Source organism: Genypterus blacodes, unplaced genomic scaffold (assembly GCF_046128005.1).
Source record: "Genypterus blacodes isolate CSIRO-AG114 ecotype Tasmania unplaced genomic scaffold, CSIRO-AGI_Gbla_v1 ptg000147l_1, whole genome shotgun sequence".
Taxonomy (NCBI): domain Eukaryota; kingdom Metazoa; phylum Chordata; class Actinopteri; order Ophidiiformes; family Ophidiidae; genus Genypterus; species Genypterus blacodes.
Genome location: NW_027466949.1, coordinates 1,948,187 through 1,966,086, shown reverse-complemented (window position 1 = coordinate 1,966,086; position 17,900 = coordinate 1,948,187). Strand labels below are relative to the sequence as shown.

The following is a 17,900-nucleotide window of genomic DNA, read 5'->3' as shown; positions in this document are numbered from 1 at the left end:
GGGCTGGGCCGCCATCTCTCCACCCACATTATCGCCAGCTTTATTGTTATCAAAGCTCCTCTGCCATCAAGATACTGCCCGCCCTGTCGCAGCAAAAAGGAAACCGCTTTATGCTGGGGGAAGATAACGTTTGAATGTCCGACATTTGGTGAGTAGCGAACAAAGAAGCTCGCTGTAAAATATGTATTATACATTTTCAGCAAAAAGCATCGCGTATATTGATTTTCAAGGCATACACATTGCGCATGCGCACGTCAAGAACGCCTGGCAACTCAAAATTTTGCTATCAAATAGACAAACGGGCGGCTTGTAAATTAGCGCGGACATTAAAAAACATTGTGATTGTTTAGTAGTAGTTTTATAGTAAATATGTCGTAGTTGTAACATCACGGAACAAATTTGGGACACTAAATGAAGCGATAGCGCGAGGTCGTAACGGGCCTCACACGAAAGGGAAAGTGAGGGTGTGAGGGCTCTTTCATCAGTTCAGTGCTCTTTGGTTGATCTGTAGATGACAACCGTCCAGCTCGCTGCAACAACAGCAGCAACACCAGCAGCAGCAACAGCAACACCACCAGCAGCAGTGTATTTATCACCGGAGCAACCGAGGGGAGTGAAGTGAGCCGGAGGAAGGAGAGAGAAAGGATTCGCGGACGCCAACCAAGCATGGCTACCCAAACGACAGCATCATGCACTGGATCCACACTGCTGCAGCCTATCAGCGAAATTATCAATCTCCCTGTGGATCAGGTATGTTTTGGAGCAACAGAACGTTTGGATCCATCAGCCGCTCGTTCTGAGAAAATTTTACGTTTAAATCGGCCTGTTAGCTTCTGTGGTTGTTAGCGGTAATGCGCACCAAGCGTTAGCCTAGCCCCTTAAAGAATAGCGGGGCAGTTGTAAATGAATAGACAAAAAAATACAGTTGATGTTTGATGAGCGTAAATCAGCTTTAGCCGGATCATCCATACAGCTGGCCTTTATGGTCTTTTGTCTCTTCCCATCGATGCACTAAGAGCCTAATCCAGCGGTGGCCAAACTGGGGTTTGAGGATCGTCAAAGATCCCGGAGGTGCATCCAGCGGGTCCCCATTATGATACGGATTAGATTAATTTCGTTGCTAATCTTCAATTGGAAGTTCGTGCTATGACAGGGTGTGTTTGGAGTCCAATGGCTATTCTAATGATGGTGATTTTTCTTTATCCTCCCCTGATGCTACAAAGAGACACACATATATATTTATTTATACACACACACACACACACACACACATGCATCATGAAGGATGAAAAGAAATGTGCAGTCGTGTCTTGGTTTTTTGGGCAAGGTCATGCAGTTCATTCAGCATTAAGAGGCACTGCACAGCTGCAAATTGCACATCCACAGCTGTAGTTGTGCACTTGTAGGCCGGTCAGTAAGCCTCAATAAGGTCAAAGGGAAATTGATAATCTGCAATCTCTGCCTACTGTCGGCGTCAGTGAAACGGTCCTGAAGAGAAGTTGGATCACTATAGGAAGGCTCGTCCATCTGGAATTACTGGATTATTACATTTTTCTGGTGATTTTTCTAATGTGAGATTTATTACAATGGATACAACACACACACACAAACACACACACAAGCTCCAATATTAAGAGCTACAAGTAATGATTGTTTTGTGTACTGATCGATCTCTCGTTTGTGTCTTTGAATAACTAATCAATCATTCTTTGTGCCCAGTGCCAAAAATATGGTAACAGATGCTCAGCAGCTTCCAAAGGCCAAAGTTCTTCAGTTTACAGTGATAATAGGAAACGAAGAAAACGTAAATCCTCACATTTTGACACCAGCAGGTTCCCATGATAGATTACAAAAATGATGAATGGATTTCTAAAACTGTTGGGCACTCATTTCCTGTCAATGGACTGTTTGATTATTAATGAGTTAATTGGAGCTGTACATGTGTCTGCAGAGCACCACAACAGTGATTTTTAAAGCGTATACACCGGGGACGGCCTGTGGCGGTGGTGTATAGTAACATCCAGTTATGTCAGTGTGGATCAGGGGGCTCAGGTTTCCTTCTCCAGGGCCAAACCCCCTCCACTGTCACACAGAGTTCACTCCATTTCTTCTCCCATTCTCTCCTCGATCGCTCCCTGATTTGTGGCGTTACCATGGCATGTCTGGGGATTAGTGTGAAATATGTGGTTCTCCCTCCGCTGGTGATCAGGTGTTTGTACAGCACCTAGATTGAGAATTTGCGGCAGGGAGCTTTCCCTTGGGTCCACATACATGTCTGGAACAGCTGTTTAGCCACACACGCTGTTTCTTGTCATGAGAGCCCCCCTGGGATTCTTCTTTAGATCTATTAAAGCAGAAAGTACATTTTGTTCTGGCATTTATGTCTTCCAGTTTGTGTGAGCACTGGGGAATCCACTGTCATGTCCCTCGCCAATTGCTCCCATCGGTCTGAATAACCCTCGTGGAATAGAGCAGGAATTGATTTTTCTCTGACCAACGGAACCAATACATAAACTTTCAGTGGTTCCGTGCCCCCACCTTCATCATCAATGGTGGAACATCTTCTTCTTCTTATCAGTATAGGGGTCACATACAGATGAGCCCAATTCCTCTGAGTGGCGCTTTTATCTGCTCACCTTCGGCTCATTCATAGATACCTGAATGACTCACCCCTGCTCCTCCCATCGGAGCAGAGGGGAATCTATTGTAAACACCTGAAATAGCTCAGGTGAGAGGGGCCGTCTGGTATCCTTGAAAGAACTCTGAATGGTCTGATAGCGTGATTCTGCGCACAAACGACAGCCCCGGCACGAATCAGCTCCGATCCCACTTGGTGACCCTGCTCCTCCCACCTGCATGTGCTGACTGGAATGCTTTATTGTGGGTCCACACCCTCAGTACCCAAGCCTCCTGGAGGAATGCTGCGTGGCAGGGAGCTCATGTTCGCCGGGGATTTTGCCCTTCATGTTAAACATTCAGTATATAGTAAATACAAGACAATTGTGGGAAAAGAGCCTCCAAAGATCTCCCAGTTTGATAAAGCAGAAGCCCGACTGATGAATGCCTATTGTTGTTAAACCCCTTTGAGACATTATATGTGATACTGAGTGATACTATACAAAAGCAGAAACAGCACCTTCAAATTCATCATTAGCTGCAGCATAATGAGATTGTAAATTCTCTCTAGAAAGAAATGCAGCCACAGATTGTATGAGATGTCAGGTTTAATTATTTATATTATTATTATTGTATTGACATTGTTGCTACAGTTTAATATTCACAGCGTTTTTATACATTTTGTGTATCCTCACCATCCCTAATGTATTCCAGCCCTTTTAGCACAGCGTGGCAACGGCGGAAGTCCAGTAAGTGCAGCGCAAGTAATATATTTTCCTATATTTGTTTATGGAAATACGAGCGTAGAGACATATTGAATGTCTCCGGCTGTCCTCACTGGGTCCCCCCCTTCCCCTCTGCATTTGTCCCCCCCCCCCACCACCACCATTTGAATGCTCAGCCGGGCGAGGAAGGGAGAATAGCATTGTCCAAACGGGGGGACACATAATCTTGGATTATCGTGCAACGCGCTATCTGTTGGACAGGTGTCACCCTTGTGACCGTGTGGTTTGTTATCTTCCTGCCAACGGCGCGTCCCGCTGTGCCAGGGCCCACTGTCAACAACACAGAAATCAATACAGCCACTAGCATACAGCGCAATCTGTGTGGCCCACGGGAACACATACTCATTTTTATAACACAGCGTAGGCGTGCGCTTGTGTGTGCGCGCGTGTGCGTGCACCTTATGTATGTCTGTACGTGTCCCAGGGGAGAGACGGTGCCCCTGCACTGGCTTGTGTCAGAGCTATAAATGGGAGATGTGAAATCTGAACTGACGCTATCCTTCTGCCTCTCTTTTCCCCTCTTTTTATTTCTCTCCTTCACACACACTACCCCCCCCCCCCACCCCGCCCCCCCTTTTTGCACATTACTGTTACAATTTCTGACAAATCCCCCCCCCCCACTACTGCATCATTCTGCGCCAACAGAACTGCACACGTCCCGATTTTGTTGTATTTAACCATCAACTTCATTTCCAATCTGAAATCCTTCCTCTCAGCCTGGCAGGCATTGAACCCAACAACCTAACAGGGAAACGTTTGATGGTTGATGGTGCTACTCTGACCCGTCCCCAACCTCTATAACATCGTTTCTTCAACTCGGATGAGACGTTGTGAATATTCCACCGGACCCCGGGAGCTACAGGCCTGTAATTGTGCCTAAAAGATTGGAACATTAGCTGTCGACATTGATGATGAATGCTAATATGCAATACCAGTATGCTATCATTTGTGGTGTGGCATTAGGTTTCCTGTTCCATTACTGTCTTTCTTCCAGTAATGCATCCACAAGGCAATGTTATTACAAAGCCCCATATATCAGCCTGCAGTATGAACAATTATAGTAAAAAGCACAGTATAGTAATATAATATAGTTGCCTCTCGTCCCCCTGAGACTAGACCTTTGTGCGGGCTGGGTTGGTGCATCTGCTGTGGAGTTTACCCTTCTCTGCTGTGACTTGTGTTTTGATCTAGGCCGAAACTGAAAGGCGAAGATCCTTTCACTGTTTTGTCACATAAACTTCATTCACTTTCCATCAGCGACCGTGTGAAGAAAGTCTTTGTGTTGAGAAGCGCTCGCTCTGTAATGACAGTTTAGACGAGGGTTTTGGTGTCGAACGGAATTATTCAGGAAATACCTGCTATTTAAGGCTCTTAAGTAAAGATGTTGGAGGGCACTGAGGCTTTAAGTCATCAAGTGCCGCTCAAGGACTGACATCAGTGGTGGTTCTGTATTTTAAAATCCAAGAGTAGACTTATTTCCCTTCTTTTATTGCAGAAACGGGATTGGCGAGGGCGTTTTCTCTCCTTGGTTATGAGACTCAAGGTGTCGTTATCATGCATCCAGGTGTAGCTGCAGCCGAGAGGATCCTGTCAGGTGATTATCGTAGACAAGAACGTTCCAATCTGTTGAAATGACAGACCAGCGTTACCGCCTGGATTATGAGAGACGACGTCCGACAGGCCAAATGCGTCGCCTTCTGTTTTATCCTGTGATTAAATGACACAACTGGACAAACGACGCCCTTTCCGGGATCACTAGTTCATCTCCGTTTAATACATCCATTGGGAAATTAAACGGCCACAGGTCTGCGTTTTAGCTCGCCAAATCACTGTAATGTCTCGACACCGCTTGAATCTCCGGCGCAGTAACATCTTCTTGGTCTTTTTCTTCCTTTTCTTTACCATCTTCATCATTTGTCTGACGTTCTAGATGCGTCCTTATGGTACAAGCTCGCACATGCAGGATGCAGCAGATAGCACGGCTGTGTATCCTGCACGCACAATGGGGCTCACTGCTCAGCTGTACAATCACTCCACTGTTTATGTGACATATTGGATTGCAGTTTTGTCATAGTCAGCGTCACGTCTTTTATCACGATAACAATCCTTTTTGTTGTCGCTGCTGCACTTTCCACCAAGCTATTGTACTACGGGGCTACAGAAGCCTCCCAGTGTGCCGTCTGACTACTAGCTTTGCTTTTATTGTCGTGAAAAGCTAGGTTAAAGAGTTTAACCTAGTTTGATGCACGTAAATTGGCTCAAAAGTTGCACCTAATATCCCTGAATGAACTTGTGAATTGTTAGAACTATGGAACTACGGTAGGAACTCGCGTCAGCTTCCCAGTAAAGTCCCCAGCCACTGACGAAGCCTCCAAAGCGCCTCAGCTCAGGGCCGCTGGTTTGACTTCAAGCGCACAGGTCTCATCACTACCTCCCCTTGGTCTTTAATTGGTTGCCCTCTCGGGAGTCTTATCCCTCCAATTGATTTCCCCCCCCCCCCTTGGCTATCTGTAATGGAGTGCTGCTGGCTGCTGCTGTTATTATGGCACACAGTCAACACCGGCATGTGTGATTCCTCTTGGGGGAATATGGGGAGCCGGGGCTATAATGGCAACGTCATTAGGCGTGTGTTAATAATATAACAAACAAGTGTTTCTTCAAACAGATATCGCAGACTTTGTGGGGTTTCATAGCATTTGTACTGTGTGTCGTGTGTGTGGAATTTAATGCAAGGAATTGTCCAAAGAGGAATGGTCTTTGATACGGTTTGATTGTTTTCAAATCTCCCATGAATCCTCCCTCTCAGGAATGTGAAGGCCAATTCAGCCGGTTCATAATGTTAAATTGCCTGTATTGATTAGATTCTGTGTAATTACATACAATTGAAGTGGATAATTTTTGCTCTGGTGTGGACTAATGAGCGTATAAAGCGGCAGATCGTGTTGACACACTTTGACTGATTCTGCCTTTGTTGATAAGAGGGGGCTCCCTAACTAGCTCCCATTGGTAGCCACTTTGCGAATGCTTCCATGACGACGCCCTCTGACCCCTGCTCCTTTTTGATAATCCTCTGTGAAGTAGAACCCAAGATACATCAAGTCAGTACAACCAAGCTTGTGCCAAACTAGTTGCATCTACAGTTCTTTAAGTATGTTTGCATAATCAGTCAACAATAGAAACGGTCCATCATTAGACATCTTAAGCAGGTGATTTAGTGTTTAAGAGAAGGCAGAAAGCAGAAGGCAGAGGCACCATGAGGCAGCTTGCTCGCTCTCTAGTCTCTAGTTTTACGAGGGTGGTTTCAGTTTCTATGCTAAAAAAAACCTTGCGCGGACTGTCCGCTTGTATTGCCAGTTTAATGTTTGGATGGCCCGACGCAGAGTCAGCACACAGACGGAAGAGAGAGAGCTTCAAATCACACCCAGACATATCTAATGTTACAGTAGTTGTACATCTAGATTGCGGCGATTGTCTTTACAGTAATTTACAGGCTGAGGTTTGCTTGCCTGTGGAAAGCTTTATTAATGAACACAGGCCTCAAATCTGTGCACAGTAGCCTTTGTCCTGTGAGATGAAGGGAATGCATCCAATATAAATATTTATCAGCTAGATTTTTGCAATGTTGCTTCTTCCTCCGCCGAGTCAGTAGGAAGCAAGTCACCAAGGCAGGAAGGAAATGCAGCCTATATCGCCTCTTGACTGAAGCGTGTAGGTTCACACATGTTCTCCAAACCTCCCGTCGCTGCGTCCTTCAGCGACGACGATCCAGCAGATGGTGAATCCGGGTATCGATCATCCTGGCAGAACAAGTTGCGAGGTCATCTGAAAAAGTTAAGGCGACCTTCTTGAATGAAGCATCGATTCAAGACGTTTCCTCAAACCTGATGACCTGTGTGATCAGGGCCTGGAAAACAAATTGATTATTGACACGTTTCAGTTCCCTTTGCTGTTTGGCTGAAGTGGCAGTTTGGTTAATAACATAGAGCCAACAGATCACTGGTGACTGATGAACTGGCTCATGCCGCAGCTTTCTATTTATACAGAGACGCATGTAAGGGCTTGAAGTCGCAGCTCTCTAGAGGCGGCAGATGCGCTTGCACAGCAGCAGAGAAACCACAGTACGCTCACCCAGGTGGCAAATGTCAGTCACTTTGCCTGCTTTATGTAACTTTAGTCTAACATGTCAAAACCCGGGTTGGTGGCCTTTGCTGCTCACTTCTGATTCTCAAACATTTTCCAGTAGCGGAAATTTCCAATGAATCTTCATCGCGAGTCTCCCAGCGCCTGTTTTGCTCCCCTGCAGATGTGAACTGACGCAAACAGAGATCTGAGCACTCGACTGCTAAGTGAGCCGCTGTTCAAAGATCGTCTCCTCACTTTTAGCAAAACCATGAAGGACCTTTTGCTGTATCATAGCAACTGCCGGCTTTCTCCTTCTAGGTAGCGGTTGCCAAATCTAGCGCTAATTGTGTGGTTTTCGTCTTTAGGATCGATGCCATCCGCTTTGCACACACAAGCCAGGGTTAAATCTACACGGGCATACGTTAACCAGATTTGGGCCTCACAGGCTAATGGCCGCAAAGTCCATCTGACTCTTGAACTTCTGACCTGGTTAAATGCTCTGTTTCTTACTGAGCTAAGGAGCAGACAAAATGCCTCTTCTGTCTCTATGGTGAGACCGCTGACCTTTTGGTGAAATCGGGCAGAAGCAGTCCGGTGGTCTTCTGGTTGGCTGTCGAAAACAATTAGACCGTTCGGTTTGCTGAGCGCCTTTTATTTTGTAGCGGTGGATCTTGGCTCACCGATCACATGTTTGGCGCCATTGATTTGACTCGTTGGCCGATATGGCTTTGATAACTGCATTCTGAGTATATCACGCACCATCCAGGTTAGACTGATACTTCCACCTTATTACCGGGGCTGTCTATTGCACTCACGTAATGGGCTGCGGTACGTCGTCATTTGTATTCCGTGACGCCTGGCTGGAACCTGAGAAAACAACATTAGTATCCAGTGGCAGACCTGGGACAAAACTTCCCGTTAAGGCTAATTACAAAAGTATCTGTCTCTCCCCACTCTCTCTCACGCTCTCTCTCTCTCTCTCTCTCTCTCTCTCTCTCTCTTTATCTCACGCTTTCTTTCTCTCTCTCTCTCTCGCTCTCTCTCTCTCTCTTTCTGTCTAGTTCTGTCTCCATACGTGTAAATCATATTATAAATCCTATAGTAGCACCGCTGGCAGAGGACCTTGGCCTATATACTACAGGCTGTGGCAGAGACACAGTGGCAGAGAACAGGAATATACTGAAATACGCAACCTAAGCATTCAGCGATCACATCAGTTAGATTCGAGTTGATCTACATTCTTCAACATACTTTGTGCTGCAATTCTTTCAACTTCAATTCGGGCCTACAGGTTTCACTTCCTCTCTCGTCCTCCCCTCCCCTGCCCTCCCCTCCCCTCTCTCACTCACTCACGAAGGCCGATATATCTGGCTGTAAATCATACAGCTGTACCACTGTGAGTTGTTTGCCAGGACTTATGGGCAAAGCAGAAGGGGCCTTGCAGCAGTGTTCTTCCAGGAATGCAAATGCGAGCGGCCAGCGGGGGCAACGACAGAATAAAGTCATTGTCAGAACCTACAGAGAGACGTGTCTGGACTGGTGGGCGGAGATGCTGTGCAGTGGTTGGTGCGCTGTGTTGGCAGTTCCCACACAAGAGAGGTTTGTCAGATAATGTAAATGACGTCTTTCTTACTGTCTTCCTCTCTCGGTTTCGCTCTCGCTGCCCTCAAAGCCCTCAGCATGTTAGCGTGAACACGCAAGATGTAAGTGTGGTGCGCCTGATTACTTTGAACCGACCTGTAACTGGGTCCTGTTGTGATACGGTTACTTCACCTTAACTCAATGTTCAGATAGCAACAGAATGTCAGACTTAAAGCAGTCGTGTAATCTTTGCTTGGGTCGGGTTGCTGCATTTCAAGAATGGAGTCTCTCACACACACACACACACACACACACACACACACACACACACACACACACACACACACACACACACTGTGGACCTGGTTCTGGCCCAGTGCTGCTGGCAGCCTTGTGGGGGAATGGCTGATTGTTTGGCTATTAATAGCCAGCCTGACCACAGAGCCTGACTGGGATGTGTGGATGAGCTCAAGAGAGGAGAGCGTCACACTGCAGGCTTTGTATCACTTAGTGTGTGTGTGTGTGTGTGTGTGTGTGTGTGTGTGTGTGTGCGTGTGCGTGTGCGTGTGTAGGAGCGGGTGCTTTGTTGTATTAGCGGAAGGAACAGGAATACTGCTGTTCCTATAGTTTCATTATACACGCACACACATTCTGATGCCTAACACAGGCAGGCGAGTTATCACTCTCATGTCCCTCCAGCCAGAGACGGGCTGGAATGGCAGACGTGGTCGACAGCAGAGGGGTCGAGATGGGGTTGTTTCATTCTCTACTTGTTCTTTCTTGCTACAAGCTTCTGTTTTGTTTTTTTTCCAGTCCCAGTAAGTTCACTGTGGCTTCTTCTCTCCTCTGCATGACGGCCCATATATCTGTATGTAGGATAATAACATCGGCACAAATTGTAGTTTTGCAGATGAATGAGATCCAACAAATAGGTTGAACTCCACAATACGCTGCTACACCAGGTCGATGTGTATATAATTCAGTTTTTGCGCAAAATATTGGCTTTGCCTTTAACTTCAGTGATGCATTCACTACGCCAGGGGTGCTGTGAGTCATTCTGAACTCCAGCTGATGGAAATGAAGTGTGTGTGTGTGTGTGTGTGTGTGTGTGTGTGTGTGTGTGTGTGTGTGTGTGTGTGTGTGTGTGTGTGTGTGTGTGTGTGTGTGTGTGTGTGTGTGTGTGTGTGTGTGTGTGTGTGTGTGTGTGTGTGTGTGTGTGTGTGTGTGTGTGTGTGTGTGTGTGTGTGTGTGTGTGTGTGTGTGTGTGTGTGGTAAGGATAGAGCAGAGGAGAGGGGAGGGGTGTGACTTAATGACATGGAAAAAAGGGCTTTATGCTAATGAGAGTCTAAAATTATCTTGCACTTTGCACAGACAAACAGATTCATGCGTACGCACACAGACAGGATCCCACCAGCTGTGAACTGGGCTTTGGTACGGAGGCTTAATGGGAATATTTCAGTATCTGGGTGCTAAACATGGGTCGTGCACAGGGAGGGGAGAGGAAAGTGTTTTTTTAAGTGATATTACCACAGGAGTGCGTTTCTGTGACTGTGCGTGTTTGACAAACGCTACTTTGTCAAAGTCCTCACCCACCTCAGCGAGCAGGTCTCTGCCACAGGAAAGCTGTGTATCATAGAAGCAGGTCAGACTCAACCAGCCACTTTTCCACAGGTGTTTACCTTGTGCGGCGCCCCATGGGAAGAGGACACGTCACATTTTGACACACCTTCTGATTACACACACAAGGACACACACTCGTCGCAGAGTAATAAGCCTTTTCAAACAGGCCACCTCCACCAAAATCAAAAAGGGTGATGTCAACCCACGATGGCGCCTGTAATCATGTCACGCAAACCCAACCGGGGTCGCCTGCTTTTTTCTTTAGAGGCCTCGTAGATTTTCCCTCCAGCAGCAGGTGAGCAGAGTGAGAGCAGCAGCTGAGGGTGCTGTCTGTATTCACGCCACCTTTATGGGATGGGCTTTGTTGACTTTTATACAGTTGGATAGAGGGAAAGATGTGCTCGGAGGAACAATACTTTCCATTTCTCCTTCTCGCACACAAACACAGGGAGAGGAAGAGAGAGAGAGTGGGGGTCTCAGAATGGACGGTGACCTTTTAGCTCTGCGTCAGCGTGTTCGAGGTGGAAACGCTTCTTCTGGAGACGGGAAAGAGACAAAAAAGATGGAAGTGTGATGTGTGAATGGGAGGATCAGTGAGGCAAAGCTTTCAACCTGAGGGGCCTCCATGTTCCTCTCTCTCTCACACATGCGCCCCGCATACACAGACATGAGCACCGGTTCACTCCATAATGAGCTTCAGGAAGCTGACTTATCTCTCCCTTCCACTGCATCCACAATGACTCCCCCCCCCCCCCCCCCGTGCCCCTCCCCCTCCCCCACCACCCCCCAGCTTGTCAGTCTGTGTGTCAGTCGGTGTGCGCTGCAGCTTCTTAAAGCTGCCAGGAATAAACTGCCTGACAGCTTATTGCCTTTAAGCACTAACCACTCACTGGCACTCGCTACCCACAGAAAACATCTGCATGCTCTTTGCCGGTCTGTGTCCCTCTCTGACGTAATCGATCTGCTGTCTCGTTCTCCTGAGATGAGACGATGCTGGATACAAAGGGAGCAAAGAGTAATTTATGATCGACCGACTGTAAAGACAGTAAATAGGAGCCTTTGCTGTGAGTTTAAACGCTGGTTAGTTGGATTTCTATTGCGGCGTTGGAAGGCTTTGGTGCATTAATCTGACTTTGTGGAGCATTGATTCAGTTTTGTTTGCACGCGCCTAAGAATATGTATTCTAATCTGATTTTGCAAACCTCACACGAATGTCATAATTAGATTGAAATTGGCTTAAATCAACATTGGCACTCAGTAACAGTAACAGACCCAGATCACATGTTTCCACTCTGATTCACTGGAGCGTGTGAACACTGCCTGGGCTGACAAGAAGCGTAAGCATTCTGTGCCTGATCCTCCTCACCTGCAGGGCTTCCTCTCGTAAATCCATTAAGCGGCGAGTATATTATATTACAGATATCCAGTATATAGCTTACTGTGCACTTTGTCTCAATCACAGCACCGAAACTGGAGTATAGTGCCCGTGAACACAGTGAGTATTCCAGATTGTCTGATCAGAGAGAGGAAAGGGGAAACTAAAATCTCTTATGCTGTAATTTTGTAGTTTTTGATGTTAACATTCATGAATTGCAGGACTGCAGTGAGTTGCTCCAGTATTGTGGCGTCTCCTCTTCCTCCCAGCAGCTCCTCTCCTACTAACCAGTATGTTGTACATAAACTCTGGATAACATTCTCAAACAATAGCGTTGGCCGTACCCCAGGGTAAAGTTCACTTCAGAATGAATCAATAATTGAAGAGGATATCCATCTATTATAAACGGCACACTCTCGCACCTGAACTTGTCTGATCCAGAAGGTTTATTCATTAAAGAGTACACCAACCATGACGGCGGGCTGAGGGAAAACACATTTCCATCCTGTGAACATCGGTAACATGGGAATATTCCGTCTCTTCATTGTGTGGCCGCATATTACAGTCGCTAACACGCCCTTGTTAACATCCTAGTTGCAACACCTTTGCTGTAAAGTGCTCAGTGACCCCTGGGTTCTTTTGGTTATTTTAATATGGAAGGCATCATCCGTTTAAGGCTAAAGGCTTGCGATGGGGAAATAACATATTTAGAGCAAACGGGAAACCCCAGTTGTCAGCAGACACTTTCTGTTTGTGCCTGAACCACTCACTTTCTGATTTCCTTTTTATTTTAGGGATACAATTAATGATAACATGGCGCATACGTGTGCATTTTCAAGTGGAGATTGTGCGTTCTTGCAGCGGCTTGGAGCTTAATGACTTTCAGCTGTGCCATTCAGACGTGTCCTGGACATTAATCAGCCGTGTCCCCTCTCAGCCGGGCTGTCCAGCGGCTCCGGGAGCAGCTGAGATCTCTGATAAACCGTCCAATAATCAAAAAAACGTCCAATTACAAACCCTGTGCGAGGCTCCATCCCGGTCGGGGGAGGAGAGCTCGCGTCTCGTCACCACCAAAGACACAGTAGGCGCGGTTTTTATCTCAGTGATAGTCAAAGGACGCCGGTCTTGCCAGGAATCACCAGCAGCTTTACACACTGTTCTCCTGAACAATACAGTTCCTCTGACACACCCTTCCACTCGGCCACACCAAATTCCTTCCTTACAAAGCAATGTTTTGATATCCGGCCAGGGGCTGATTTCACTCTGCTCCCACTCCGGCTTTCCTTTAGACCACGTGCCACTCTTCCCTAAGACTTTTGTGAGGATGTGGTCCATACAGGATATTCGTGGATGATTTGTTTATTCAGGTACATTCACGCACACAATGGCTACTAATACAAGTCACTCAGCTGTGCTGGCTCGGGTGCGGTCATGTTTAATGACTTGGCAGCTGTTCTCTGCCTCACCACATGTGAGGAAGACGTCGTGTTGAGCAGTCATGTGAGCGGTGCAGTTGTTGCATCAGTCAGTTTTCCATTGTCCTTGTTTGTTTTATGGGCTGCCTGCTTGCCTTCTTAACAATGCAGAATGGTGCTAAAGGTGATTTCTGAAAGCACAAAGCATTCTCAGCAGTTAATGAGGAAAGCAAGTATGAATTTTAACACCCGGAACATCAGTGGAAATGTGTGCTATTTTGGTGTAGTATGGAAAATAGGAGACGTGCTTTTCAGTCTCCTCCTGCTGAATAGAGGCACACTAGCTTCTCCTCGTGCTGTTACTCAACTCGGGTCCGGTCGACAAACCATTTTTGACAGCGGCGGCTATTTTTGCCCCTGTGGGTCGCTTTGATTAATCGGCGACTGTAGTAAGCGTGGAATGTTCTCTGGTTAGCAAATGAGCCAGTCAGGCAGGCGAGTCAGCCCGTCGCTCGACCAACCAGCACTCGCCTCTCCACCCTGAGAGCAGTTTGAGGTAATCAAAGCGTAAAATGACATCTGAAGCCGAGGGACTGGTAAACAGTGTTTGAAGTTAGAGGCCTGCAGGAGACGGGAGGAAGCAGAAGTCTTTATTTGTTGTGATTCTGTGTCAATACCAGGCCTCATATTTTATTTTTAGAGCTTTAGATTGGAAGGAGGCGGGGGCGGGTAGGCCTGCCAAGTAATCTTTACAAACCTATACCACCAGAGGCTTTGCAGAGTCTGAACGACACTAATTTATTCACACGGGTAATTGATTTAGGCTGCAGCATGCGACAAGGATGAAACAAAGAAACAACAGTCCAGTGAACCTACAGTATTGTCTTATTGTAAGCGTGTCCTTCAAGTACCTAACTACAACCCTGGAGTACGTCCTCGGGGGACATTCTATGTCATGTTGGCAGCTCTCAGGGGAAGTCGTCATGTTTTGCGCATAATGCCAGTGAGGCTAAGCCAGCAACGTGTCCCTGAATGAACCATAACCAGAATCAAACTCTGTCACTGGAGATGCAACTAGCTCTGCAATAAAGGGACCAATTACAGCCATGAGGGAGGTATTGGAAGAAGAAGAGGCTAAAGTACTCCTGAGTATGCATGAAATCAGGAGTCTGGCGCATAATTACAGTAGGATTGATATACACTCCGAGGTGGTACACTCCAATTTAGACTGCTGAATAAATGCATTTGTATAATCTAGGTCTGTTAGTAAGCGTACTTTGATTAGTGGCAACATCGATCACATTAAGGCAAATGCAGTGCTTGACAACTGGAAAAGATGATTTATGGCCTTATTTGCAGTATAATCAAAGTTTTTAATAACATGTAAATCTGCTGAGAGGCTCGCTCATCTATTCTTTATAGATGACTAATGAAAACAGGGCCCAGTATCAATAATCAATGATCATTATCAGCACTCAGCTGGATTGGATTGTTTGCCTTTGGTCCATAAAGTCACAGCAGCTCGCAGTCACATATCTCCATCCAACCTGCCACGCCTTGTTGCATTACTCAAGTCTTTGATTCTACTTGGGTTTGTACCAACTCCTGTTGTTAACTCTCATGTTCTTTGCGCGTGTGCATATGTGATTACACGGACACACACAAAAGTCTGAATCATGTGTCGCTGGTGCCGTCTGATTTGATGAACGGAGCCTAGCGCTTGGGATGATTTGACGGGACATCTGTTAGCCATGCCGACTGGAGGACCTACATACCGCCGGCTGGATCTGTTCCCCTCGCTTGCTTATTAATCATGCAAGATGCGTAGATAATGGATGCCGCTCAGATGTGTCTCTAGCCTTTCACTGTTCGCTGGCCAGACGGATCTGTTAACATGACCTAAATACATGGATAGGCCATTGTGTCTTTAGGCGTGCATCACTGAACATGACATCAAATAAACAGGGTGGCTTCATGGTGGATGGATGTGGATGATTTATCTCTTACATGATGAGTGCAACGTTCAGGCTATACCAGTTCTACATGATCTGTAAGTCGCCCACAAGTTTGGGTATCCAAACCCTGCGGGGTGTTTGGATTTCTGCCATTACCTGCATGCATTGGATCCTAAATCATTATGTTTTTTGGTAAATAGTAAGAAATGTAATAATTGCTTTTATGATGCAGTGTAGTTCGCATGGGGCTTTGAGGAAAAGTAGTGACACTGCAATTACTCATACAGGGTGTGTGTGTGTGTGTGTGTGTGTGTGTGTGTGTGTGTGTGTGTGTGTGTGTGTGTGTGTGTGTGTGTGTGTGTGTGTGTGTGTGTGTGTGTGTGTGTGTGTGTGTGTGTGTGTGTGTGTGTGTGTGTGTGTGTGTGTGTGTGTGTGTGTGTGTGTGTGTGTGTGTGTGTGTGTGTTTGCAATGGTATAGAAAGGCAGATTGAAGGCCGAGAGGATTCTGTAAGAGAGTAAATGGAGAGAGAAATAAATCTGTAAGCTCCTAGTTGGTGTGCGCACGCAAGTGTGTGTTTGTGTGATGATGAACAGCTCAGGAGCGCTGGACTGACTGACCCTTAACAGCCAGACGTATCGACCATCATCTGGGAGTCGCCCCTCCTTACAGGCAGGATGCACAAAGGCGCGCACACATGCACACCACGTATTAGTTTACTTAATGATGTCTGATGGTACCAATTGGTCGAAGTGTCGACTGACTGAAAGGCACCCGTCTCTAAAGAGGATGGGGCGTAGCGTCAGAGTATCATGCCTCAGAGTGACAGGATAATAGGGACGTGTGGCTGTGGGTGAGAGACGAGACTGGTCTGCAGAGGGAGGTCTCCCGGATGTTTGAGTGCCGATCCTACAGGCTTTCCTAGCAGGATATATTTTCCCGACGATCCTTTTGAAGAATCACGTAGGAATCATTCTGTCGGATTGCTTGTGATTTTGGCCGAGCCTTGTGACGCAAACAGATACATGACTACATCAGGGTGAAGTGCTCCAGACAGTCATTTGTGGAAAGCTCCACCACATTGCTCCACTACCTTCCAATTGCCAGGTCACATGTAAATAGCACTGAGAGCAAAGGGCCTGGCTACAAACCAACGACATTCAAATACGACAAGAGTCAAACACTCTTTATGCAGATAGGATCGGCGGCGCTTGTCAGCAATAAACCAGAATTGGATCACATGAGCCTGGCAGTGTAAATGTAGTCAAATCATTTGCAATGAAAACAAGAAGGTTTCCATTGTTCTCTCCTTGATGGATCCAGTCAATCTCACCACTGCTCCCAGGAAAGCCTCTTTGCTGGCCCGTTTGGAGGCTTTAAGGATCAAACAAAGTCTCAAACTCTAACTCCACGGTTTCCAAAATGGGAGGAGACGTTACCATTCTGGTGTAGACCAACTTTCCAGGGTGAAATCCTGCTGGGAATTGGCCAAGGTCACCAAATGTCACATAATTAAACTAAAAGGATCATGCATCCAAAAACCAGGTCCTTCCAGAAATGGGAGGACTGGCAAGCCTCAACAAAACGCTCATTTATCACTACGGCTGTTAGTTTTTGTAAGGAAACCAATCACCAGTGACCTTTTGCAACCTTGAAGTTAATGACTTCTAAGACAGCGTGATGGTATGATTTATTGATCACGTTTCCAATATGGCTTGTTAATTAGCACCTCTGTGTGTGTGTGTGTGTGTGTGTGTGTGTGTGTGTGTGTGTGTGTGTGTGTGTGTGTGTGTGTGTGTGTGTGTGTGTGTGTGTGTGTGTGTGTGTGTGTGTGTGTGTGTGTGTGTGTGTGTGTGTGTGTGTGTGTGTACGTGACAGTCAACAAAATCACAGGCTTACTTAATGTGAGGATCAAGGGAGGCTCAAATTATGATAAAAGGAACATTTACAGTCGTCTCAGATTAGATAAGGAGTTATTAGGTCAGGATTGGGTAGAAAGCTTGATTATGGTTCCCGGCTCTGTCTTCTGCTTTCCACACAATTTTTGATATTCATGACATTTGAATTGTACCCCTGGGAGACGGGGGAGTTGGTTCTATATCCTACGGCAGCTCCATGTAGGCTCTGCTTTCTTATCTGCCTTTTACTATTGCCTTAGTACCACAATGGGCTGCAGGTCCCTCTGGTCTACCTTGATTTAATTCTTCAATTCATCATTTGATTCGCCTGGAGTCGTCTGTAACAGCCTTGTGTCCCCCCTGTAGGTGAACTTTGTGGCGTGCCAGGTGTTTGCCCTGCTGATGGCCGTGTGGTTCCGGATCTACCTCCACCCCAGCAAGACCAGTCCTTTCATCAGACATGTGGTGGCCACGCTGTTGGGCTTCTACCTGGCTCTCTTCTGCTTCGGCTGGTGAGTCCCTCTCTGTCTCTCT

At 46.6% G+C, this 17,900-nt stretch overlaps 1 protein-coding gene across 1 annotated transcript in view; it reads left to right on the top strand.

The window, feature by feature from the left end:
• The window catches only part of mboat2a (membrane bound O-acyltransferase domain containing 2a), a 35,153-nt gene continuing 17,253 nt past the window's right edge, over positions 1-17,900 (top strand). Inside the window, exons 1-3 of the mRNA XM_076165540.1 lie at positions 1-148; positions 512-750; positions 17,733-17,878. Of these exons, the coding sequence (XP_076021655.1) occupies positions 667-750; positions 17,733-17,878 (230 nt within the window). The 5' untranslated portion in view covers positions 1-148; positions 512-666. The remainder of the gene's footprint in view (positions 149-511; positions 751-17,732; positions 17,879-17,900) is intronic.